The 25737-nt window shown below is 46.2% G+C and overlaps 2 protein-coding genes across 7 annotated transcripts in view; one reads left to right on the top strand and one right to left on the bottom strand.

The window, feature by feature from the left end:
* Nucleotides 1–3486, bottom strand: part of SYMPK (symplekin scaffold protein) — a 29181-nt gene extending 25695 nt beyond the window's left edge. The window contains exons 1-3 of the mRNA XM_032974315.2: nt 3176–3486; nt 1079–1147; nt 417–470 (exon numbers count right to left, since the gene is read on the bottom strand). Coding sequence (XP_032830206.1) covers nt 417–470; nt 1079–1147; nt 3176–3274 — 222 coding nt within the window. The 5' untranslated portion in view covers nt 3275–3486. The remainder of the gene's footprint in view (nt 1–416; nt 471–1078; nt 1148–3175) is intronic.
* A 115-nt stretch (nt 3487–3601) lies between these two features.
* On the top strand, nt 3602–24517 carry LOC116953973 (uncharacterized). Of its 6 annotated transcripts, XM_076051989.1 has the most exons (11): nt 3602–3829; nt 9468–9586; nt 13117–13365; nt 14994–15065; nt 16219–16254; nt 18099–18134; nt 18988–19041; nt 19740–19769; nt 20775–20843; nt 21749–21844; nt 22762–24517. In XM_076051989.1, the coding sequence occupies exons 3-11, from the start codon at nt 13164–13166 to the stop codon at nt 22974–22976; spliced, it is 810 nt and encodes a 269-aa protein (XP_075908104.1). In that variant the 5' UTR covers nt 3602–3829; nt 9468–9586; nt 13117–13163; the 3' UTR covers nt 22977–24517. The 6 variants fall into 6 exon arrangements, with proteins under 6 accessions (XP_075908104.1, XP_075908105.1, XP_032830208.2 ...); XM_076051990.1 differs by lacking the exon at nt 9468–9586 and having other exon boundaries at nt 13089–13365; XM_032974317.2 differs by lacking the exon at nt 9468–9586.
* The last annotated feature ends 1220 nt before the right edge of the window (nt 24518–25737 follow it).

Raw genomic sequence — 25737 nt, forward strand, 5'->3', positions numbered from 1 at the left:
GGAGTAATGACTTCAATAATCTACAACAGGATATTTTTAAATCTTGATTTGAAGCTTTCGTGACTGCAGGAATCCATACTCTTTGGTTCTTTCGGTAAAGTCACGTAGGTATAAATAAGGATATTTTTTTCCCACCATCCAAAACACCCATTATGGCTACCAAGCCTGTGATGGAATCGCACAAATATAGCAGAGCTTATCGACCCGCAAGTATCGATACAATTCTCAAGTGGTGATCTGGATTTTTAAATATATCCATCTCATCCTTGTTTTAGTTAAAGTATCTACACGTTTACGGGCAAAGATCAAACGCACTCCCTTAAAATTTTAATTTGTGCTCATACACCACTGCCAATGGAGCCTCCTTTACTTTGTATTCATTTTTATTTTTGGTCACACATTTTACAGGGCCTTACATCGAGGAAGTTATCCAGGAGGGCTGGTTCCTTGTTGACAATCAGTTCCTGAACCTGTGAACAAACGAGATGGCATTCACTACGATCAAGACGATTGACAGCGGTTTCCAGTATTGTACACTAAGCAGAGGTTTTTCATACAGGAATTACACAGATGGCAGATACGTTTGTTTCCTATTGGTCATGTTTAATGTCAAGAATAAGGCTGCTCACTTGGAACTCCACTGGCACATCTGAGCCATGCTAGCATGGTGCTGGTGGTTTTTCACTGGTAATTTGCTAAGCTGAGCCAGAACCAAAATATTAATTTGGCTCCTGCCAAACAGAGCCAGGAGCAGAGTTAAATAATTCTCGATATTTAATTTAACTCGCTACATGTGAACTGCGATGTCAGTGGCGCAGCAGTGGATCTGCAGTGGAAATAAAACCTGGGCACCTCCTAAGCTGCGCAGGGCTGGCTCAGCACGGCTCCAGTGCAGTATGGTTGTGCAGTGGAATGAGTGAAATTTATTTACGATATGGGGCAAGTTATTATGCCTAAATTCAAGAGTTAATAGTTAAGGTTAGGTAACCAATGACAGCGGTTTCATTGCATAGTGCCGTCCTTTTGGTTTTGGACTGGCATTGTCACAGTGCGCACGCACGTACACACGGACACTTACCTGTTTCAGCAGGAGCAACTTTTGAGATTCATTTGTTGTGAGTGAAGCCTGGTTGATCAAGTCCACGACCTAGTAATAAATGACAGGAAGCAAATATAAACGTCGGCGGAAAACACATTACCAATATAAGAATTGACACGATGTTATAATGCACTGTTGTTTGTCCGTCCACTGCTTGAGGAAGGCCTCGACACTCCGTCATTTGTTTGTCCATAGAAACGAAAGGTGGTCTAGGATTGGTTCACGTACATACCTGTCAACCCATACGATTTACACGTATTATTGTACAGGGAAATTGTTTCAGGTCCATACGTTTCAATACGGGCAAAAAAGTGCTCTATTTGTTTGTGTTTCTCCCTTGTGATCGGACTTTGTAGGATGCACGTTGAGATATATAAGGGCAGGGGTGACCAATAAGGTCTTAATTGGTCTGTAATAAAGTAGGCACTGATAAGGGGTTTACAGGCATGCGCATATCACTCGCAACTGAATCAGAATATTTTTTACACTGGAGGAATCTGATGAGCTATAAAGCTCTTTTTCACTTATGTCCATTAAATTATGTTAGCGGTGGCTGGGAATTGAATGTGTTGGGAAAAAAAATGTGGCTTATTTAGTCATTTTGGGTAAGGGCCCTTCCCGGGCTAATTTTTAGGATGCAAGGCCACTTGCACCAAATGTTACACATTTCTCTCTCTGCTTTGTCGAGTTGGGATTGCAATCATCTACTCAACGCTTCTATGACAAAAAGGTACAGAGGTGCAAATGTACATTCTGCTCTTGAGATACACTTTCAGAGGGATCATTTTGGCAAATATATTACTCCAAGTTTATTTTAGACGAAAAAAATCATTTCCTGCTAAAATAATTGGCGAAACTACTTTTTTTTTTAAACCACAGAACGCCAATCCTAGAGAACACAAACCACCTGCTCCATGTGTCTGTTCCTCTCCCTGCATTTACGTCTCTCTAAGTATCTGTCTGTCCGGGCCTCTCTGTGACAAAGACTGCACAACTTCCGCGGTTATACAATCCACACAGACCCAACAATCCCCCGTGCTGCCAACACATCACATATTTCGATTTAAAGCTTTCGTGACTGCAAGGATTCCTCTTCTTTGTTTTTTTCGGTAAAGTCACGTAGAATGAGAATAAAATAATTAATTGATAAAATAAAATAACACAATAAAATTTTCACGACGTTGCGGCCACAACACAAGCGGCCTTCATCAGGTGAAGGGACGAGACTGTCTGGAGGACAGCGCTGGAGAGCCCCCAAATCCCCCATAGGCCACGAAGATCTCAAACACGACAGACTCCTGATACCACAGACCAAATACCCCAGAGGATCGCGGGCCCGCATCTCAAGAGACAATGGAGACAGTACATTCCCAAGAATGTCAACCTCACAGACTCTAGACCTCGGACCCGAGACTCCAAAAGACCGTATACATCCCAGATGAAGGACTGCTGATCATAAACGCTGGACGCTAGCACTGAGTCATCTGCCAGTTGCCCCCAGTTAGACCCTGTATCATAAAATCCGAGATCACGGACCTCAGTAGCCAAGTGTTCTTCATCGCAAGGTCCGCGGGCCACTGACAGCCTTTTTTTCGGCCCTCGACAATACACAAATAGTGAGAAAAAAACCCCCAGCATGCTGTCAAACTCCCCTTGGTTTCAAATGTGTGGCGGCCCTAACACCGACAATGTCTTATCGGCGAAAGTGTCCCCAGCACCCCCATTTGAAAATGAGTGTAAGGACACTGCAGCAGTCGGTCTCTTAAAACACCTTAAGTGAAAGTAATTTTTTTATATTATTCTGCAACTTGCACCGCTTTACACGACAAAAGCCGAGGGACTTACACAGACTGAACGTGTCACGACGGGACATGGACAACCCAGCAAGTCCACCGCCTTACATTCTGTAGGCCCCAGACTTCGGACCCGAGACTCCCAGACAACCCCACGCCTCACCGACCGTCCCCCCTCACCCCCCAAACTCCCCTAGACGACCCCAGAGAGCCTGGTGGTCCCCCCCCCATCCCTACCGCCGCCACCCCCTGACTTTCCCCGCTCTTTCCGCCTCACGCTCACCCGGTCAGACGTGGGCCTGCTGTCCGTGTTGCTGCCCGCCTCCTCGCCCGCCTCCAAGCGCAGCTCCGAGGCCATGCCGAACCGCTGCGCCGCCGTCATTTGCTCTCCCCGCGTCCTCCTCGTTCCCCTCTGCGGTTCGCCCTCTGTTCTTTTCGCTGCGCGGCCACAAGGAAGCCGGACGGCTGCTTGCTCGCTCGCTTGCTTGTTGCTGTCGCTGTCGGCCGCTAACCTAAAAGGCCTAGGGGTGCCATCATGGCTCCCGTGATGTTGCCGAGGTGGGGGGGGGGGATGAAATTAGAAAGTGACGTCATGTCGCGGCACGCGCTCGGCTCTACGTCACCGGAGATGAGACACTGTTGAATGACGTCACTGAGTTTTTTGACGTCATGTCGCGGCACGCGCTCGGCTTTACGTCCCCGGAGGAGATGGGACACTGTTGAATGACGTCACCGAGTTTTTTGACGTCAGTCATACGCACGAGGCAAAAATCGCGAGGCGCGCGTAAACATTTTAACGATTTTAATCGACGCGCATGTAATTAATTACAGCAAAACCAACTGTCGGAGATCGTCCTGCGACATTTTTTTGTGTGTGCCACGATTACAAGAAAGACGGACACTTAAAAAAAAAGAATTATTCCCCTCACGCGTTAAGGTAAGCGCATGGGAATCTCGCGCGCCGCACTAAACTTATGTACGTACACGGCTAAAATTTTGACTTAAAACTTTCGTGACTGCAGGAATTCATATTCTTGGTTCTTTCGGTAAAGTCACGTAGATAGAAAATAAAAATAATAAAATTTCAATTGAAAATAATAAATTGAAAATGAAAGCACGACGTTTCGATCGCAACACAAGCGGTCTTCATCAGGCATGTGGAGTAACGTTATGCGCGTTGCACACAAACATACATTCTTGGCTCATAGCAATGACTATAGCATCATCAGGTAACAGCCAGATTTGGCTGTTACCTGATGATGCCAGTTGCAATCACTGGCGAAACGTCGAATATCGAAGCGACGTTCAATCGAAGCGATGGACAGGGTCGTCGTGGGTGGTGGAGGCGAAGGTATGTGATGCGACGGATAACGAGAATGGACGGACAACGACGACTCTTTTCAGCGACGTTAAATGTGGGGTGGTCGAAGGCGACGCAAATCAGCTGGCGGTGGTGTTAATAAAGTGACGACGTATTTGCGAAACGACGCAGAAGGGGGGGGGGAGACGTAAGGCGGAGTATCGCCGTATATGTGTGTGTGTGCGCGTGTGATACGTGTGGTGGCGCAGTAGTTACCGCACTGCGCTACGAACCCCAGCAATCTTAAGTTGTATCCCCGCCCACGGCTAACGTCAGTGGCGAGTGATGCCCGAACGGCTCCTGCGCTTTCCCACTTAATCGACCCGCACTGACTATAAGTGGTGAAGTATGGTCAAACAATCCGCTTCACCGACACGGCGTGAAGATATCTAAATCAGTCCAGGTTCGGGCCTCCGTTAGGTCGACTCAGCCTTTAAATTAGTATCTGGTGTAGTGTAGAATATATATATTTAAAAAAAACAGAATTTACCCAAGAAAATCTGCACTGGAGTAGCTTTTGCGTGGTCTGGTTTTCAGCACTGGGGGAGACAAAGGCAGCTTTTTGCTTGGTCTCGTTTCCCTGTCAACACCACTCCTGGCCTTTAATAGTTGCTCGCTAACAGCACTTCCATGCAGTGTTGCAGAAGGCTAAACTGGCCAAGAATAAGCTACTGTACCGTGATGGATGTCCGTGCTGTGCGCACGCAGAGAGCACCGCGGGTGTTTGGCGTCTGTGCGAGGGCGTGTGAGCAAATTAAAAGATGTACAGGTGAGAAGGGGGGTGAGGATGAGGTGAGAGGGAACAGGTGAGGTGAGAGTGACGGACGGTGAGAGTGAGTGTAGGGAGAGGCAAGGTGTAGTGGTGAGGGGGGGTGAGTGAGGCAGGTGACTTTGGGTAGGTGATAGGTCAGTGATATCGGTGCGGTGAATGAGACGGGCACATTTGGGGAGACAGGTGAGATTAGTGTGAGAAAGGTGAGTTTTGGATTGTATGATTAGCCAGGTGAGCGTGTGGTGAACCAGGTAAGTTGTGGTAAGCTTGTGGTGAGACGGGTGAAGTTTATAGCGAACCAAGTGAGTTCTGAACGGCAGTCTGAGCCAGGTGAGTTGCGGTGAGACAGGTAAAGTTTATAGCGAGCTAGGTGAGTTGTGGTGAGACAGGTGAAGTGTATAGCGAGCCAGGTGAGTTGTGGTGAGACAGGTGAAGTTTATAGCGAGCTAGGTGAGTTGTGGTGAGACAGGTGAAGTTTATAGCGAGCTAGGTGAGTTGTGGTGAGACAGGTGAAGTTTATAGCGAGCTAGGTGAGTTGTGGTGAGACAGGTAAAGTTTATAGCGAGCTAGGTGAGTTGTGGTGAGACAGGTGAAGTTTATAGCGAGCTAGGTGAGTTGTGGTGAGACAGGTAAAGTTTATAGCGAGCTAGGTGAGTTGCGGTGAGACAGGTAAAGTTTATAGCGAGCTAGGTGAGTTGTGGTGAGACAGGTGAAGTTTATAGCGAGCAAGGTGAGTTGTGGTGAGACAGGTGAAGTTTATAGCGGGCCAGGTGAGTTCGGGACGGCAGTCTGAGCCAGGTAAGTTGGGGTGAGACAGGTGAAGATAAGATCCTCCCGTGTAGGTCTGGGCTGATTCCTCACCGTTCTCATGATCATTGCAACTCCACGAGGTGAGATCTTGCATGGAGCCCCAGGCCGAGGGAGATTGACAGTTCTTTTGTGTTTCTTCCATTTGCGAATAATCGCACCAACCGTTGTCGCCTTCTCACCAAGCTGCTTGGCAATGGCCTTGTAGCCCATTCCAGCCTTGTGTATGTCTACAATCTTGTCCCTGACATCCTTGGAGAGCTCTTTGGTCTTGGCCATGGTGGAGAGTTTGGAATCTTGATTGATTGATTGCTTCTGTGGACAGGTGTCTTTTATACAGGTAACAAGCTGAGATTAGGAGCACACTCTTAAAGGGAGCCAGAAATCTTTCTGATTGAGAGCGGGTCAAATACTTATTTCCCTCATTAGAATGCAAATCAATTTATAACATTTTTGACATGCGTTTTTCTGGATTTTGTTGTTATTCTGTCTCTCATTGTTCAAATAAATCTACCATTAAAATTATAGACTGATAATTTCTTTGTCAGTGAGCAAACGTACAAAATCAGCAGGGGATCAAATACTTTTTTCCCTGACTATATTCCAGGAAGTGCAATCGACAATAGTCACGAAGACAAATAATCCATTCGGAAATCTCGCAAGACTGCGAATGCGACCCCTCGTGTCGAACGTATAATACCTCTGCCTAATTTAGCGAGACATCACCTGTATTGTGTGCAGTCATTGGTGAGTGAGTTTTCTCTACTCCTCAAAACTCGGGTTTAATCACGGCGCGACTGAAACCTGGATTCGAACCCAGGCGCTGAGCTGTGGCGCCCCAGCGCTCAGCGGTCTCACATCTGAGCCACGTGGCCACTGCCATTATAAAGGTTCGAGTCATTTACTCGTCAGCTTTGCCCAGTCGACATCTGTCTCAATAATTGCTGGACAGCAGGAAAAGAGCGACACGATCAATGTCCGCGAGGTGTCCAGGAGATGGCAGCAAAGCTATGGATCCTTGAATATATCCGTGCGGCGCTTACAGTGTCACTCCCCTCGTGTGCATGGTGGGTTTTCTCCGGGATTCCCGGTTTTTCCTTCCACATGGAGCCAATCTGGTCATTCATGGAATTAGCCAAGCATCCCAATGTAGCAGGGCCCTCCTGATAAAAAAAAAATGTCTTGAGACTCGGGAATACTCTCATGGGTAAATAAAGGTCGTTGTGACCATTACAACAGCACTATATTGTTCTGTACGGTGTGCGCTGCAGAATTGTATTGGCCAAATCAATGCAAGATTAAATACATCGCACAGCCTTATGAATGACTAGCGGGAAGTATCCGGCGTTGCCCTGGCGAAAAAGACACACACACACCGACTTACATACACTTGCAGACATTGACCCACACACGCAAAGACATAGACTTACACATACACGCATATGGACTCACACAGACATCGACTTTAGATACACACACAACACAGCAACCGCCATTCGCCACTAAGTGGCGGTGACGTCACGACGACGCTTGTGCCAGGCTATGTCCACCTTGAGGCCACGTGAAGTGTTGAACGCCTGCTGACAGGAGGTCACGGGGCAGACCAAGATGCCACAGTTCGACTGAGACGACTGGCTGATGCACTACCTGTGCCCCCTACTGTGCCAACTTGCTGTCCTTTAGCCACCTGGTGCTCTGCTCGTTGTGAGCGTCGCTCCTCCGCCCTCCGTTGTTGTTGGAAGGCGACTGCCTCCAACTGCCCAGTCGTGTCCTTCACGAGCCTCCTCCACAGAGGCCGATCCTGACACCGCTGGTACCAGTCGTCGACAAGTCCACTCAGCTCCACGTCCTCCTGTACCACATCACTCCATCTCTTCTCTAGCCCGTGCCACGCCCGTTTAGCCCCCTCGATCCGGCCGAACAAAATCTGTTTGGGCATGCGGGCTACATGGCCCAGCCAACGCAGCCTCACCTGCCGGAGGTGCTTACCGATGGGACTTTGTCCAGATCTTTCGAGGATTTGTGAGCTCCTTACACAATCCAGCCTGGCTAAACCCAGGATTGATCGTAGGCAGGCCAGCCTAAATGTTTCTAACCGGCGAAGATATTCCATTAGGGGGGTCCACGTTTCACACACACATCGACTCGCACACACATGGACTTAGACACACAAATATTAGAAAATGTACTCACAAATTTTGAAATAATTAGTTGTCTACACACACAGACCACACACATCGACTAACACACACATCGACTGACACACACATATCGACGAACACACACACACTAATGGAGGCACACGCACACATGGACTTAGAAACAATTATAAATATATTAGTAATGACCAAGTAAATTTAGAAATCCTAGTTGACAGCACACAAAAATTATGAATGTAATATTTGCAAGTTGATATATAAAGAATAGGTGTCTATCAAGGTGAGGTGACATAGTAAATATATTAATAATGAGCAAGTGTTGATTTTTATAGTGGTGAGCAGACAAACAAAAATAGTTGTCAGCAAACAAACTATTTAAATGTAATATTTGCAAGGTGATTATAAAAAATGGGTTTAGATTAACGTGAGTTTTGGGAAAGAAGCAAGGAAATTGTGAGGGAAAGAAGCAAGGGGAATGTGCTTAACATTGCCGTGGTGAGGCCTAGTCCCGTGCAGAGGCTTCGGCCTCGCCTAGATTGCCCAGCCGGCCGATATTAATAATGACCAAGTGATTTTTAAAATATTAGTTGTGAGCAAACAAACAAAAATAGTTGTCTGCACAAAAAATATGTTGATGTAATATTTGCAAGGTGATTATTTTAAAAAAATGGGTTTATATAAACGTGAGTTTAGGGAAAGAAGCAAGGAAATTGTTTTAATGGAGAAATTTGAGACAGATGCTATACAGACATCCGCCCTACGTCATTCCTTGTGGAAGAGATACGTAGATGATACGTTCGTCATCTGGCCACATGGCCTGCCAGCACTTAACCAATTTCTCAACCACATCAATTCCATACACCCGTCTTTCAAATTCACCATGGAAGTGTAAAAGGATGGCAAGCTACCATTCCTGGATGTTTTGATCGAGAAGAGACCTGATGGCTCGTTAGGACATTCGGTCTACAGGAAAGCCACCCACACGGATGCCTATCTAAAGCCTGACTCCCACCACCATCCAGCCCAGAAGAATTATCTCATCAAAACACTACACCAGCACCACCTAGCTAGTGAGTTGGAGCACGTACACCAAGCCCTCAGGATGAACGGATACTCGGACCGTACAATCCGCAAAGCTGCCTCCCCAGCCGTGGGGAGACAACCTTCTGAGGATCCAACCAAAATAATCACTTTAGCATACATAGCAGGGGTTACCAAAAAGATTTCCAAAATTTTAAACAAACACAAGATCCAGGTTCGTTTCAACACAGTACACAAAATCCGTGATTTAATCCCATCTGTAAAGGATGTGATTCCTGACATGCAATACCCTGGTGTCTACAAACTGAGTTGTGGTTGTGTCTCGGACCGCATTCGTGAACACAAGGCAGATCTGAAACACGGTAGGACCAATACCTTTGCCGTTGCTGATCATTGTTTTAACGCTGTGGGCTCACACGAAATACATTTTTCCAAGACGGAGGTACTCTGCAAACCTACTGGCTACCTTCAGAGATTTGTTCATGAAGCCATCCAGATATATAAACACAGACACAACTTCAACCGAGAAGATGGGTACAAACTGAGCAATCATTGGTAAGGACGTTATTAACCAGGTAAAGTCTTAACTGACTGTGATGTTTCCATCCTACCTGCCTATGTCAGCTGTTATTTCCGACTCTCTGGGTATCTCCCTCTCTCTATGCCTCTCTCTTAGATCTCTCACGTGTCCTTGGGATTGCACTCTCATGCTCACATGTCCTTTGGATTGCACTCTCATGCTCACATGTCCTTTGGATTGCACTCTCATGCTCACATGTCCTTTGGATTGCACCTCTCATGCTCACATGCCCTTTGGATTGCACCTCTCATGCTCACATGCCCTTTGGATTGCACTCTCAAGCTCACACGCCCTTTGGATTGCACTCTCATGTTCACTTCCTTTGGATTGCACTCTCATGGTGCTAATCTCTCATTAACACTGCTGTTATGCGCATATGCGGGCATGCTACTCTTATGCGGCGACGGAAGCTCATTCATGCTAATCTCCCTCCCTAATCCCTCTCTCCCTAATCTCCTCCATTAACATAACTGGCATGCTTACGTCTGTGGATGGAATTACTTTCCAGCTCAGACCCCGCTTGCTTGCCCATCGCCACATATATAACCTCTTGTTGTAGCTGCTCTCTCGCTGGTTCAGCAGTTCCACTGCTGGATTATATTTATTCCGCCTGAGGACGACCGCTTGTGTTGCGATCGAAACGTCGTGATTTATTTTATTGTATACCTTCGTGACTTTACCGAAAGAACCAAAGAGTAAGGAAATTGTACTTAACATTGCCGTGGTGAGGCCTAGTCCCGTTCAGAGCCCCCGTCCTCGCCTAGGTTGCCCAGCTAGCCGAGGTATCACCTTGGCAGGCTGGGGGCTGGGCCGCTCCCCCTGGCCGCGCTACAATAATACTATGTAACCACTATAATATTAATATCTAGGGGCTCTATAGTAGTAACAGGATGCATTGGGGTGGGGTGGGGAGAAGAGGACATCAGACTGTGAAGAAATAACCTCAGCGTTTTGTGTGTTTTTGTTGCATGTTTAACGCGAATGAAAATGTGCCGATCGTGTGTGCATTGCTAGGGGCAACCCCTGTCAGCAGTGCAAAGTGTAATGTTATAAATGCATATAATACTAATGTGTGCGATGCACCTTGTAGAGTGTGCAGGCGAATAAAAAACCCCGCACACCTCCGGCGATGGCGCGTGTGGGTTGCTCGGGGCTAACCGTGATGAGTGTTGTGCGCATGCGCAGCTTGCTGCGTTGTCCTGCCCCAAGTGGTGAAGGGAAATAAATAAGTAATCGTGAAAGTAAATTATTAATTAAAGAGAAATCGCAAAAACGCTATTTAAACGCATTTAAAATTGGCGGACGGGAAAACGAAATAGCACTTGCCCACCGCGGGGCTTACGGCGTGGTACCTGGCTATTTTTTTTAACGTAAACCCCACCGTTTGAGAGCCAATTCCCTTGCAAGCGCGCAAGCGCAGACAGACACACAGACAGACAGACAAAAAAATACTTTTATAGGTAAGTGTGTAATGGAGATTGCTCAAACAGAGACAAAAAAACCCTCAATTTTTGCTCATCTCGATCACTACTTTTGATTACATGGGGGTTCCTGTGGTCTTGCGGACCCCTGGTGGTCCGCTAGGCTAATAAAAATCACCAGACTCATCTTGGTTCTTTCGGTAAAGTCACGTAGAATGAGAATAAAGCAATAAAACAAAATAAGACAATCAAATTCTCACGACGTTTCGGCCACAACACAAGTAGCCTTCTTCAGGTGAAGAGACAGGTCTGTACGGAAGACAGAGCTCGAATGGACGCCGTCATGTATGGACAGCGTTTATTAAGCTGTGTGGGCAGAGTTAAAACATGAGTCTGTACGTTAGAAGCATTACCTCCAGAGAGGGGGAGGGAGGGGGGGCTGGGAACACAGGCAGAGAGGAATGCAAAGAACGTGCCTATCAAGCAGTGTGGGTGGAGTCAGAACATGAGCCCGAATGTCATCAGCATTAACAGCATCAAACTTCGGAGAGGGGGAGCGGGGGGGGGCTGAGAACAAAGGCAGAGAAAAAAAAGACAAGATAATGAGCAGGCACAGCAAGGTACGATGTTGTGTCCTGAGCAGCTTCATGACTATGCTATAAACTGGACTACTATACAGTACTATATTATGTCTTCAAATCTAAACTACATGGTTTAACATCATATCATAGACAAATTCCACCTTTGAATTATACAATGCGTTACTTTACACTACCTTATACTTTAGATTATAAACTATTTGACTTGTGATATTACACTATGTCTTATTATATGAACCCAACTATATACCACACTGCTGTATATTCACTATGCAATTACGATGCTATATATTGCCTTATGAGTTCTGTTAAATATTACAATGTTATACTATTAATTATTATACTACATGTTATAAACCATACCATTGACCGTCGTGTGAGAAGTATTAAGAGGCAGTGTCAGCGAAAGGGCTGTGGTCTGAAAGTCACCGTGATTTAAAATCACCAGAATTAAGGAAAAGTATAATTTTAAATTACTAGTAGCGTGTGGTGGTCTGCGAAAGTGGGATCTGCACACACTCCAAGTCCTAGAGGTACCGAGTCTCTGTTGCACTGTGACATCACCGAGTCACGTGTCCACGTCATCGTGACGCAGGGGCGGAGCCACGGGGGGGCTGGGGGGGGGGCTCAGCCCCACCTGAAATTTTGGGAAAGTCGGTAATCGGGATAACCGGATATCCGGCTGCTGCAAAATGCTGCAGGCTGCCACCTTGTGCTGCCCTGCAGGCTGCTTGAGCGGCAGCCTTTCGAACTTATCGAACTTATTAGCCACATCAGCGGCTCCGACCTATTAATAAACTCCGCGTTCAAATCCAATAAAATTTGTTTTATACATTTATGGCGCCCATTGGAAAACATAAACACTGAGATATCTCAGAATATTGAAGTCAGCCCCTCCCAAAGTCAAAATCCTGGCTCCGCCCCTGCCGTGACGTAACATTCACGTAAAAGCCCAGTGACTCTAGCGGCTCTGTGTTTTTTATGTTGCGTTTCAATAATTCTACGAAATTTTGGCCCTGGTATTTTGGTGGCAATTAACTTGAGTAAGTTAGATTCAATAGTGCTATTTATATACTTATGCCGTCATAATTTTTGTGAATGTTGGTTGTGTTTCGTGGTTGTTACCTGGTGGATATTGTGTTGCTTGTTTGGGGTGGCTATTTTAAGTGGCAATTGCATATTATAGCGGTAATTGTGTTGAGTAAAGTGGTTGTGTTTTGCGATTGCGTTCAGTGGTAAGTTTGTAAAATTTTATTGTTTTATATTTTTATTATTTTATTGTTTCCCTTCTACGTGACTTTACCGAAAGAACCAAGAATATGAATCCCTGCAGTCACGAAAGCTTTAAATCAATTTGCTGGTGGTTGTTTAGTGGTAATTTGGTTCTGTATTGCTTATTGTGGTTATAGTGCTTGTGTTTTTTGTTCTAATTATGTTCACTGTTTCAGGCACCGGAGAGCCAATGCTGTGTGTGGTTGTGTTTAGGAGAGGTGGTTGTGTCGCTCCTGTTGCGTCTCACTTCTTGCTCCACGATGTTTCCCGGGACCCTGCCACTGCTGCTGCTTCTGCTGCTCTGGCCCGTGAGCCCAGTGCTCTGCTGTCTGCGCTGCTCGCCGATCTTTGAGACCGTGCAAACACAGCTCAAGGTGCCGATCCAAGGCTTGAGCGCGGAGCAGAAGCAACACGTGTACAACGTCATCATGGAGATTGGCAGCAAAGAGGCCCCCTTTCTGTGTAAGTGGAAACTCATTTCTTTAAAACTGTTTTTTTTTTTCTGGCAAAGGAGGTCTCATAATGTAAATGCTCACCCCGAGCCCTCAATACTCTGATAGTGCGCTGTTTTTGAGTTGTACGCCTTTTGGCGTCTTCTGGTCCAACACCAATGGAGACCAGGCTCTAAGAAAAGCTGTCTCGGGTGTGGACCAATCAAATTCAAGGACAGTGCATATTATTATCAGAGTTGTCTTTTTTGTTTGCATTTTGACTGCTTGTGTTGTGGTTATTGCAAACATGATGCCTTGAATAAAGGTGTCAGTTTTTGTGCCAGTTAAAAGGGTAAAACCTATTCCTAAAACTGTTTTTGTGTTTAGATTGTTGTCCTTCCCCTGCACCTCCGATTAGCATGGTTGGCTATGTACATTGCAAAAGAAGTTCAACATAGATACAAGTGGTGCTGTAAGATCCCTACTCTCATTCCCCACTTTAAAACCCCTCTGTCAATCCCAGTTCTCAAACCACTCCATCAACCCCCACTCTAATTCAACTCTCAATCCCAGCTCTCAACCCCCTCTGTCACTCCTCACTATCTTTCTATCTCAGCTCTCAATCCAAGCTCTCAAACCCCTCTGTCAATCTCTGCTCTCAAACTCCTATGTCAGTCTCTGCTCTCAATCACCACACTCAATCGTATACTGAACAGGCGACACGAAAATTAGGTGACATTTTGCAATTTGGAGGAGCTCACTGTCCCGTTAAACACGAACCTCGCACCTAACCCTTCACAACTAACCAATAATTGACGAATACTAGCCCCCCATTAACCCCTAACCAACTAGCCAACCAGCCAGTAGTATGAGCCATTGTACGAGCCATTGTTACCTTTTGTTCACCTTACAGTTTTGGATTTCTGACATTTGAAAGTGACAGAATGAAACGGATGACATTAATTCCTCATACCATATGGGAATTAACAAATGTATCCATGACTTATACTGCATGGTCTAAAAATGAAACGTTTGTCCTGTTTTGGAGTGGAATACAAATTTAAAAAGGAAGTTTACATGTGTATATATGTTAATCCTATCGATTTTCCAAACAATTTTTCTCAAACATACAACACTTACTAAAGTCAACAACGCTTAGGAAGCCTTGAGTGATTGGTGAGAGTGAACTTCCAATTAGGAGCCAACTCCTTGACAAATGTATGTATTGAGCTTGTGAATTCAAGGCCGGCATGTGTGGAGTTGGATCTCGTAAAACCCAACACATTCGTCCATAACGGTGTTGCCTTTAAAGGAAAAATAGATAACATGCAATTTTTCGGGCAATAGCCCTTCTTCAAGGGACATAATTCACTGTACTGGTTAGATTATTAGCTTCTCCGGGGTGGGACCAGGTACTGATGAGGGGTACTGTGTAAATACTGGTAAATTTCCCCCACATCAAATGTTTATTTTGCTCAAGATGTGAACCTAGTGCTATGTGTGTATGTATGTTGAACTTCTTCCGCACCATACATAGCCAACCGTGGTAATCGGAGGTGCGGAAGTCAAAGGTAGTGTTGCTGATACTTTCATGCTACTATCAGTGAAGGTTGACAGTGGTGGCAGTTGATGGTACTATTGATGTTTATGTCTTCACAGTCGATTTTGACGACGTGGCGCCGATTTACATGAAGAAGATTGTCGATATCATTGACTCCATGAAACCAAAGGGTGAATGTTACGCACCCACCACACTTACCACCAAAACAACATCACAGCACGTCCTCAACACCACACCACATTCACAACCACACCACCACAACCACACTCGCTCAGCACCACACATATAAATCTGCTTCTTCGTCTTACTGCTAATTCTCATTGCACGGACATGACAGTCCATGGGCCAGAAAATAAATTGGTAGTGCCTCAGTTTGCAACACTTAAGTCGGTACCAATTTAGGTATGCGGCTGATACAAGTTAATTATCTGATAACCCCTCTTATTTCGCATTGGGGATCTTATTGGCCACAGAGAAATTGGAACCAGTAAATGTATGCCACCTCAGGTGATACTGACAAAGTGATTTATCCGGTTCTGGGCTCATGAACTCTGAGGATTGTGACTTTTCCCAAGGTGAGCTCAGTCACTCCGTCACTACTCTCCCCACACACACACACATACAGTGTCATGGCACTCAACATCTGAGCACAGGATAGACTCCCCCCCACCTCCTCCCAGACATCTAAAAATGTTGGGGCCATATTTAACACCAGTGGTGGTTGACTTCAGAGTTCACCAGTTTGGTGAACACCGGTGATGATTTGGTATGGAGACTGTCCACAGTGGCTGGAGTGGGCAGCACAATAAGCAAACATGAGGTCAATCAAGCAATGGGCGTCACAATCTTTCTTCATGAACACAAGTTACTTGGTGATGCTGCTGCGTTGGCAGCGGTGCACAAGCACAAATCACACAATCATAAACTCAACACATTCGTCAATAAAACCGTGGCCTTAAAATGAATATTAGATAATAGGTGTTGTTTCGGGTAATGGCAGAATGAACGACAGACGATAGCAGATCGTGTCATACACATTGTGTTTAGTTTTTCACATTCGTTTAAAGTTTGTGAAGCGTTAACTGAGTCGTGACCCCTCCCCCCACTTTTAAATTAAGGTCACGCTGCAGGGTTGCCCCTCCACCACTTACCCCTTTCATCTCCCTCCCCTCCTGGTCTCATGCCACTGCTAGTCAATCTCACGCCACACCACTGGGTGAACTCGCGCATTTCACGGTCTGAGAGTTGCGCTGCGAATGCAATTAGCATTGGAGTTGGTGTACACTGCCTAATCTGTCATTGTGTCTTTCTCTTTCTCTGCAGGATTATTTGACAGCTTGAAATCGATGAAGATTCCAGGTAAAACTTTAACTTGTACAAGTAGCGTGATTGAGAAGGTGGTGCAGCAATGTGTAGACTAATATCACCTGTTCCTTCTGCATGAATGTTGCCCCCTTACATGCATGTGTTTTATCCAGGTGCTCCGGTTTCCTCCCACTTGTATAATCACTCATCAATTGGCTAAAGCCATCTTAATATATAGAGGACCACAGAGCTTGGCCAATTGTTGGTCACACCGGCTCACTGCTCGTGTCTGTGATACCAAAGCGATTGTGAGATGCAATGTGCATGAATGACGCTATACAAAACTAAACGTTATTATTAACATAACAGTGATAAGCATACTTTATTTATGATTTAATAAAGAGGCAGACAAGGGTAAGTTGGAGTGCTTTTGGGAAGCTGAATGTGATGATAAGTAACAGCGATGCGCCTCAAAGAAAGTGTTGAATCGTCCACTGATTTGTTTACATTGGTGGGCTGAACTACGGTCCACTGCTATCGTGCCAATCACTTTTTAACAGTCAAGTGTGGTTACAGGGACGAGCAAATTGCAGAAGTCACAGAACACAAACAGTACATTGATGTAAGAGAAAGTAGAAGACAAGGGTACTGTGCAATCCCATAAGGAGCAGGGCTATAGGAAAAACTAAACTAACACACTGGGCAGATATGGAGTAGAAGTGGCTCAGAAACCATGCTTAACTTTGAAGGACACGCCGAACAGAGGTCAGGAAATGAGTCTCAATAGAAGATACAAGTCGGGTGATATGTAGGTCCAATTGCTCAGATTATCCCAGCGGCTACATAGGCGAGACAGGAAGAAGCTTATAAGACCGAGTAAATGAGCATGACGGAGCAAGAGGGAAGGGAGCTGTAAAAAGGTTAGGGGTGTGTAAGCAGAGTTGCCCATAGGGTACGGCGAATCAGGGCGACCGCCCCTGGCCCCACGATTTGGGGGGCCCCGGGCTTTGACATGTCCCGGTGTCAGATGTAATACTTCTGGCTTAGTTTGAAGGCGTCGGGGGTCCACACACGGTGTCATTTGATCCTGGCCCCGCATTCCCGCCCCCCACCCCCCAATGGACGTCGCTGTGTGTGAGCATGTGTGGAGGTTGAGACACGAATTTTATAGATCCAGCATTCGAGTCACAGGCGGCACAACCACACGCGTTTATGAGAAGCTGGTTTCTGGAGTCATGGCGTTCTAAAAAACAAAGGAGCAGATTTTACACAGCAGGCTAACTTCACAGCAGCTCCGTGTCAGGGCCTAGCGTAAGAAAACTCTGGACAACACACAGTGAGCAGACGCGAGGGTGAGGAGAGCTCCATGGCAGTGAGGGGTTTAGTCCCTGTGCCGATATAAAGGTTGAGTGGCAACCAGGCAAATTCTCTCTGCAGAAGGGGACAGCATGTGCATCGCTGGAAACGCCTGAGCAGTTGACTGGAGGAATCTGGCGTCGTGTGGGCTGGCTGCAATTTAAGGGTTTCAAGATTGGCTGTCGAAGTGTCCGGAGATTAAATTACCAGGAATGGAGAAGCATCTTCTTGATGTCCATACTTGTTTAGATATTGTGCTTTAGTTGTTCAATTATTTGTTATGTTCCAATTATTTGTTTAACGTTTGCTCAGCGTCGAGTTTGGTGTGTGCCACCTTTAAATAAGGTCGCGCTACTTGGTTGCCCCGCCACCACTGAACCCTTTCACCTCCCTCTCCCCCTGGTCACGTGCCACTGCCGGTCAATCTCACGCCGCACCACTGGGAAAACTCACGCATTGCGCGGTCTGTTGAAACAGTTGAAGTAGCATTGGAGCCGATGCACATTGTCTCATCAGTCGTCGCTGTCTCTCTCTGTCTCCAGGAATGTTGGGTGGCAAAAACGACGTCGATGTTCCAGGTAACACTTTAACTTTTATAAGTAGCATAATTAGCATAGCTGTGGAAGGAATACTGTTATATATTTATCCATGCAGTCAGATTCTGGAAGTAACGGATGAATTCCAACTTCATGTAAAGGCGTGTTTCACTGGGTGCGGGAAGTAAACTGTACCCAGAGAAAAACCACGTGCGAGGGGATAACACCCTAAGCCCAGCACACACTCAAAACTCACTTATTTTCCCTAACTCACCCCACGACCCCTTGTTCTCCCCCTCATAACCCCCTTCGTTACTTTTCCCTCTTCATAATTCTCAATGCTTTCACTCATTCCCCGTTCATTCAATCCATTCATCATCATTTACCGTTATCAATTCCGCTGTTCCCGAATTCACGCATCATCACAGATTTTCCCCCATTGCTTCCTCTCATCTATTTCATTAACCTCATCACTACCGTTACATTCATGTGTACGATTGTTAATTCTGTGCAAAGCGCCTTGGATAAGGAGCTATATAAATTATTTTAAGATGAGATAATAATGAACCCAGCCGGGTTGGGTGAAAATTCCACGTGATCCAACCAACCCTTGCCTCCAAATTCTGGATTGCAGACGTGCGGCACCGGATCCGGTTGATAGCTAGAGAAATTGTAACGGTAGTCAAAGTGTGTTTAAGTTACCTGAGCTGAATAATCCTACTGTGAGAGCATAAGAATTGTAAAATGAGAAACTAATTGAATAAGTGGTCCATAATAACTCATCATTACATACATTTTAAGGGTAATACCGATGAATGTGTTGATAGCTTTAGTGATGGCGATTGTCGTAATGGTGCTGATGGTACAGATTTTGATGGTGTTCTTGTTTCTACAGATGTGCTGAGGAAGTTAATCGCTCTCTCAAGAGAATACGACGAAGTGATCCAACGTGAGTGAGAGTGAAGCTGGAATTGAGAGACTGAAGCCAAACGCGTGTTCCCATGTCCAGTGTTTAGCCGCAGGGCTGGCCCTGGATGGGCGTCGTAGCTGTACTTTATTTTGTTTTGCTTTTGTCATGTTGGTGACCCAGGTCACTCATGCAAACAAGACTCATCTCGGTCTCTGGAGTTCCCCACCCGGTGGCACAAAATCAACTTGAAACTGGAGACTTGGTCAGCGTGACCCAACAACATTCTCCCCAATCCTTCCCCCACCTGTGCTGACCGAGCCAAGTTGACTGGGACTGCGATTCATCAAGACGGGACGTCGGGAGATTTAGACACTAGGGAAGTTGCAATGTTAAAACGTTTAGTTAAACATCATTTTCAAACTTGGTGAACACGGTTGAGACACTGGGTTTGATTCTCGGCAATGAATTTAATGATGATCCCGCTGAGTGCTCCACGCATGGGTATTGAGCAGCCAAACATTTAACGAAGAAAAATGTGAGGTTAGACATTCATCAATCATCATCATCAGCAGCCAAGTTCATTCCACTGCTGGATGAAGGCCTCCCCAGTCGCCATCTGTCACGGTCCTGCGATGTAACAATCCAACCTAGCGCCTGCACACGATCTGAATTAATCAGGTGCCATGATCATTGCATAATTGTTCATTCGTGATCATTGCTCGTTTGTTCATCCACAGAGCTTGCAGAGGCACCATGCGAAAACTGTGGTGAGTGTTCGCACACCCCAAATGACACACAGGAGCTATGCGCACATAACACAGCACGTTCATTCATTCTACACCCGATTCGTTCTGAACAAACTCCTGCAGAGCTAGTGATGCCACATCTTTTAATGTGCTGGATAAAAACAAAGATAAAAACTGCAACTCATCCTGCCCATCACCAGAGACTCTGCTGCGAGAGTTTCACCTTCCCAAATTGTACGTTGTCATCACGTTTGTCGCTGAAAGCCAGATAATGGCCTTGCCTTCCTGGTGCAAACTTAAACAGTCTCGTCCTTCTGTTATCATCTCTCTCCCAGCAAAAGTGATAAAAAACCCCACTCACAAAGCCACACATATAACCACAATGCCCACTTATCACCACACAAAAAGATCCCCTCTATAGCCTTTAACAGACTTTTGGGGCAAGTGCTCTTCACGAACACCTATTCAGGCTGGCACGGTACACAAAGGGGTGAGCGATCAGCGGCACTGCACCAGTTACTCATTTAAGGCTGAGCAGTTCTATGGGAAGCCCGGGACCGGTTCATATATTTATTACAAATGTTGGCCGTGAGCAGGATAGTCCAACTTGGGTCACTGGGTTTGTAGTTCAGTGTCCTTACCACGACATACCACTGCCCATATGTAACAAAGACAAAGATCCTCAGTATAGCCTTAACAGATTTTTGGGGCAAGTGATGTTAGTGAGCACCCTATCAAGGCCGGCACGGTACACGAGGGGGTGGGTGGCCAGCGCCTTTAGCTCCCCAGTGGTGATGTTTACACATTGCACCAGGTTCTTATTTTAAGCTGAGTCGACCTTGGGGAGGTCCGGGACCAGTATAGATAATTTTCAACACTTGAACTCAGGCAGCCAGGTTAGTAGTGCAGCGCGCTAACCACTACACTACCACTCTCCATATGTAACAACATATACACACATACAGGCACGCACACACATAGACTAATCTGATAATGATGTTGACGGTGATGTTTTTGTTGATGCAGGTAGGAAATCAGTGCCGGCAGTGAAATGTGGCACATGTGAACGGGTGGTCATCAAATGCTCCGCATGTAGTAAGAATACCATCTCATCACCAAACTACACCATACTGACACATCCCACATATGTCCCCACCACACTCATACACTACAACTATTCACATCACCTACCATAAACCACCACCAACATCCCATCATGCACTTTAGCTCTGACTGCCCAAACTCCATCATAAACACCACCCTTTTCCAGGTGTAATACCACACAAGGCAGCCACACGACACAAGCGTTTTATGTAACACACAAACCACATATCACACACAAACAACGCCACACACTTCACCACAAACACTGAATCACCACATTTACCCCCTTTACATATTTACATACAAACGCTGGTGGCCATTTTGTTTTTCAATGGAAATTTTAGTTTCTCTGGACATCAAGCAGTGGAACAAGAATGGTCGAAGCCAATTAACTGACTCTATTCATACTTTGAACTTGAAAGATCAGTACATATATAATCCTGTGGTACAAATTTGCCGAATTTAAATAAAATTACCCGGCAAATTGCTCAATTGTGATTAGACGTGTAGCAACCATCGCCCACAACTGCGAAAAAACTTGGCAGGACCCTCCTGAAAACGAGTCACCAGACTCAGTGAGGTTCATTTTGGTTAAACAAGTGTTGTAATAAATACTAATCTGAACATTTTGTTACGTATACTGTCGGTTAAAATGTCGCGATTAAGGCGAGCACAGAATGGCCTGCTGTTGCAACCACAGGATACCATTTTTTATTCCCTCTACGGGCCTCACTTATGTGATGTGGCATGCCATGACAATGTCGCAGTGTGTTGGCATGCTTTGATGCGGTGTGATGATGCATACTATGACATGTAGTCTTTTAGCATTGTACGACACGTTTTGCACTGCGGTGCGTTGGAACGCTTTGACGTGCCACGGTGCGGTGTGTTGTTAGGTTTCCTCAACAGGATCCTTGGCAACCCTGACCTCCTCCGGCTATTGGGATGCAGTATGCTCGTAGTCATCCTCATCTTCATCGTCACCATTCTAGGTAAGATAACAGGCCGGTAGGGCTACACATCACTGGGCCATGGTGCCCAGAGCTGCACCCTGTCTAATGCCTCGGAAACCTTGATGGATCAGTGCAACGGTGCTTGTCAGATATCGGCGGTCGGTGGTGAAATATTTGGTCAGCCTGTGGTGCCCCAAACAAGACACTTGTAGAGCATCCAACATAGAAACTTCCCAGATTCTTATCCTGAAAAAGACACGGGGAATGCACTTAACTATGTATTGTATAGCATGGATCTCTATGTGAGTTGCTTATTCTCTATGCGAGTCTATGCTTCTCTCTATGCTCTGTGTCAGTCAATTGGTCTAAATGTTAGTATACGCATCTCTAAAGGAATAATCTACCAGAGCCAACTTAGGCTACAAAGAATTAATTATTTAATATCGATTTATGTGTGTTATATTTTAGATTTGTCATGTGACACATTGTTGTACTTTTAATTTATTTATTCGCAAAAGCATTTTTTTGTTGCTTTTGTACATGTTGGTGACCCAGGTCACTTTTGCAATTGAGAATTATACTGGTCTCTTTGAGTTCTCACCTGGTTAACAAATCAACTTGACTTGACTATGGCCGCTGGTACGAGTCCATGCGAGTCTGATGGTGACTGTAGTGATGTGCAGTCTATCGCATCGCCGCTCATTGCCCAACGCACACTTTTTTTCAGGATGTAAAAAAATGTCATCCATTTGGCGACTTCAGGTGCCATCACCTGGCTTTCCTAACTCAACACAGGCATTTATAACCCCTTATTCTCTGCTCTTAAAATGCCATAGGAAAGACGATGCAAGTGGTACTTTAGTGATACGATGTGTGTAATAATGTCTCATGCCGTAGAGAGGGGCGAGTGGTGACACGGTGCGCATGATGATGTGGTGCGTGTGCGTGTATCGCAGCGACTTCATTTAAGAAGGAGGAAGATCCACAGAGTGTTATGCTGAGGGAGGTATTGAGTCAGAAGGAGTTCAAACCAGCTCTCCAGACTCATTCCAAGAAGAAAAAGAAAAAAAGTAGTGGACATAAAGAACCCTCCTCTAAACACCACTCGCAAAACAAAAGTCCCAAAGCTGGCAAGACCAAACAAACCCCAGCTCACCCCACGACCCCTTAATCCCCCCCTCATAACCACTACCATTCCTGTTCCCATTCCAAAATCTCATTCCATTGCTACCACTCATTCTCCATTCATCACCATTTGCTGCTATCAATTTTGCTTTGAATTCACGCATCACAAACTCGTCAATTACTTCCTCTTGCCTATTTAATTTACCTCATCTCCACCATCACATCCATGTGTACCATTCTTTATTTTCTGTAAAGCGCCTCAGTTAAGGCGCAATATAAATGACGTTAACATAAGAAGCAAACTCCAAAACACCGCACGCAGCGATAGCCAACGCGAGCTTCACACTCAACCCAGCACTGAACCTACAGCCAGTCGAACACTACTCTCATGCGGCCGAGTGGGTGGAAGGGTCCTACTTGATGGAGGCCTGGCCTTTGAACCCCACATGGGAGACGGAGTGGAGCAGCAAGGACGTTCAGGGTGAACGCCTCGTTCGGGGACCGAGCGTCGTGCCTCCTGCCTTTGACATTCATCGGGGCCAACTGGCGTGCCACACGTCAAGTCATCGGACCGCTGTGGTCTGCGCTCCTTCGGCGGAGGAGTGGCTGGACTGCACATGCTCTCTCCTGGGGCCCTCTGCTGGGACCCTCTCCTGGGGCCCTCTCTTGGAGCCGGAAGACCTCAGCGTTGGCACTGCGATGCCAAGGCTGCTCGGGCGCCGAGTCGGGAGAGACATCACACGCACTAAACACACACCATCGCCTCGTCAAACACCTAGGAATCTTAAGAGCGTTGGCCCCGGTATCAGATCCCCTCCGCTGAGTTTTTCACCCCTAGCCTGCCTAGCGAGCAAAAATTGTCTGGGTTTTCTCAGGAGGGAAATTGCAAAAGATTTGATATGTAGGGAATGATACCGGCCGGATCCTATAATAAAAGGGGGATGAGGCAGGATGGGGCCACCCACCCAGTAGCCGAGCCGATGAAGGTTGTTGTGTAATGAGTAAGGAACACAACTTTGTGCCGATTAAAGGCGAAGGGAATGCAGGTCTGTTTGCATGAGTAATTAGAGCGTAATCAGACCTGAGCATGTATCTCTGGGCTTCAAGGCCGTAGCCATGGAGTCAACATTGGGGGGGACCAAATCTTCCAGAGGGTCTTGGGCCCCCCCCCCCAGAAAAAAATCTAAATTTGAAAACTAGTTTCCTGACATTTACTGCCTAAAATCCAGATATTGTGGCCAATGTTTAGCAAATTGTTGTTTTTATTTACATAACATAGCAATTATTTTTTTTTTAAATATTGTTTAAAGCAATATATGGGGGGGGGGGGGCATTTTGAGCATATTTGAATATTGGGGGGGAGATAAGTCCCCAATATATATTATGATTAAGGCCTTGCTGGGCTCGCGAACTGACTCGTCCTTCCACGTGACGGCTGCGAAGATACAGGCAGAGTGCGAGGCGTGAGCAGGTGCCGTAGCGTAAATACGTGGGAGATCTGTCCATTCCAATGTTGTGCCCTTCATGGGCGTCACTCCCGGAAACAGTGACTACTTTGTTAAGCCTGAATAAACTCGCATAACAGTATTATTCCTTGTGCGGGCTCGGTGTGCGAGTGTGCAGAAGCGTGCTTGTCGAAGTTTTGGGGAGTGGTAGTGTGGCGGTTAGCGCGTTACGTTACGAACCCAGCGACCCAAGTTCGTTTGGTAAACTACCCTGATTAAACTACCCCTATCCCTAAGATCGAAACGCCACCACCCGCCACAACCTATAACAAATCTTATAGATGCGTTAAAGAAAAAAGTTGGGAAATTACGATAATATGAATAATTTTGTATAAGTGGTATTTAGGGAGTAGAAATGGATGCGATTTGTCGCCAGGGGTGGATGATTGGCTGGATTGTCCGCAGGACAAGACGTCTGAGAAACGCTGCATCAGATTAGCACGGCTGGCTACGTACGGTGCGAAAGAAGTTCAACACCCACGAGAGCAGTGATTCTCAACCTGGTGTGCACGCACCCCCTGGGGGTGCGAGATGCCCTTTTTTCGAAGGTAAATCGAAAAAACAAATTAAGCACGGGCACGTAAGTTACAACTACTTTGTTTCATCAAACCTGTTGTGTTCATTGACATTGTACCTTTTTTTTAAACGATTGCCAGTACCAAAGGGCTGTCAAGTCTGCTGGAACGGTTTAAAGCAGCGGTCCCCAACCTTTTTGGCATCAGGGACCGGTTTCGTGGAAGACGCTGCGGGGGGGGGGGGCATCATTGGGTCTTTCCTACCTTTTCAAAGAATCTCTCCAGCGACGTTTGTTTTGTACTCATTTTGGCTACTAGGGGTTAGCTTGTGGGCTTACCAACACTGTCACTGAGACAAGTGCGCAGTGCGGGAAAGAGGCGCGGACGGAAGTGGTAAATAATAAAATAATGGGGGCGGGCCAAGCGCAGACTCACCGCTCTCACCTCCTGCTGTGCGGCCCGGTTCCTAACAGGCCACACGGACGGGGACCCCTGGTTCAAAGAACCACACTGCGTTGAGAGGCTGTCGCTTATAGCGCCGCCACGTGACCGGGGGTGGTGCAACTGAATTCCAGCGCTTCGATCCTCGCGAGGTCAAACGTCGACCGCCCCACCTTCCCCCACCCCACAAAAAGGCCAGCCGACGTCGCGAGCCGAGTCCCCCTATGCTACCCCGGCGCTCGCTAACAGAAGGCAAGAATATTATATTCTTAGCTCTTTCGGTAAAGTCACGTTGAAGGGAAACAATAAACTAATAAAATATATATAAAACAATAAAAATTCTCAA

This window comes from Petromyzon marinus, chromosome 53, assembly GCF_048934315.1.
Source record: "Petromyzon marinus isolate PM22_M1 ecotype Great Lakes invasive population chromosome 53, UKy_Petmar_22M1.pri1.0, whole genome shotgun sequence".
Lineage (NCBI taxonomy): Eukaryota > Metazoa > Chordata > Hyperoartia > Petromyzontiformes > Petromyzontidae > Petromyzon > Petromyzon marinus.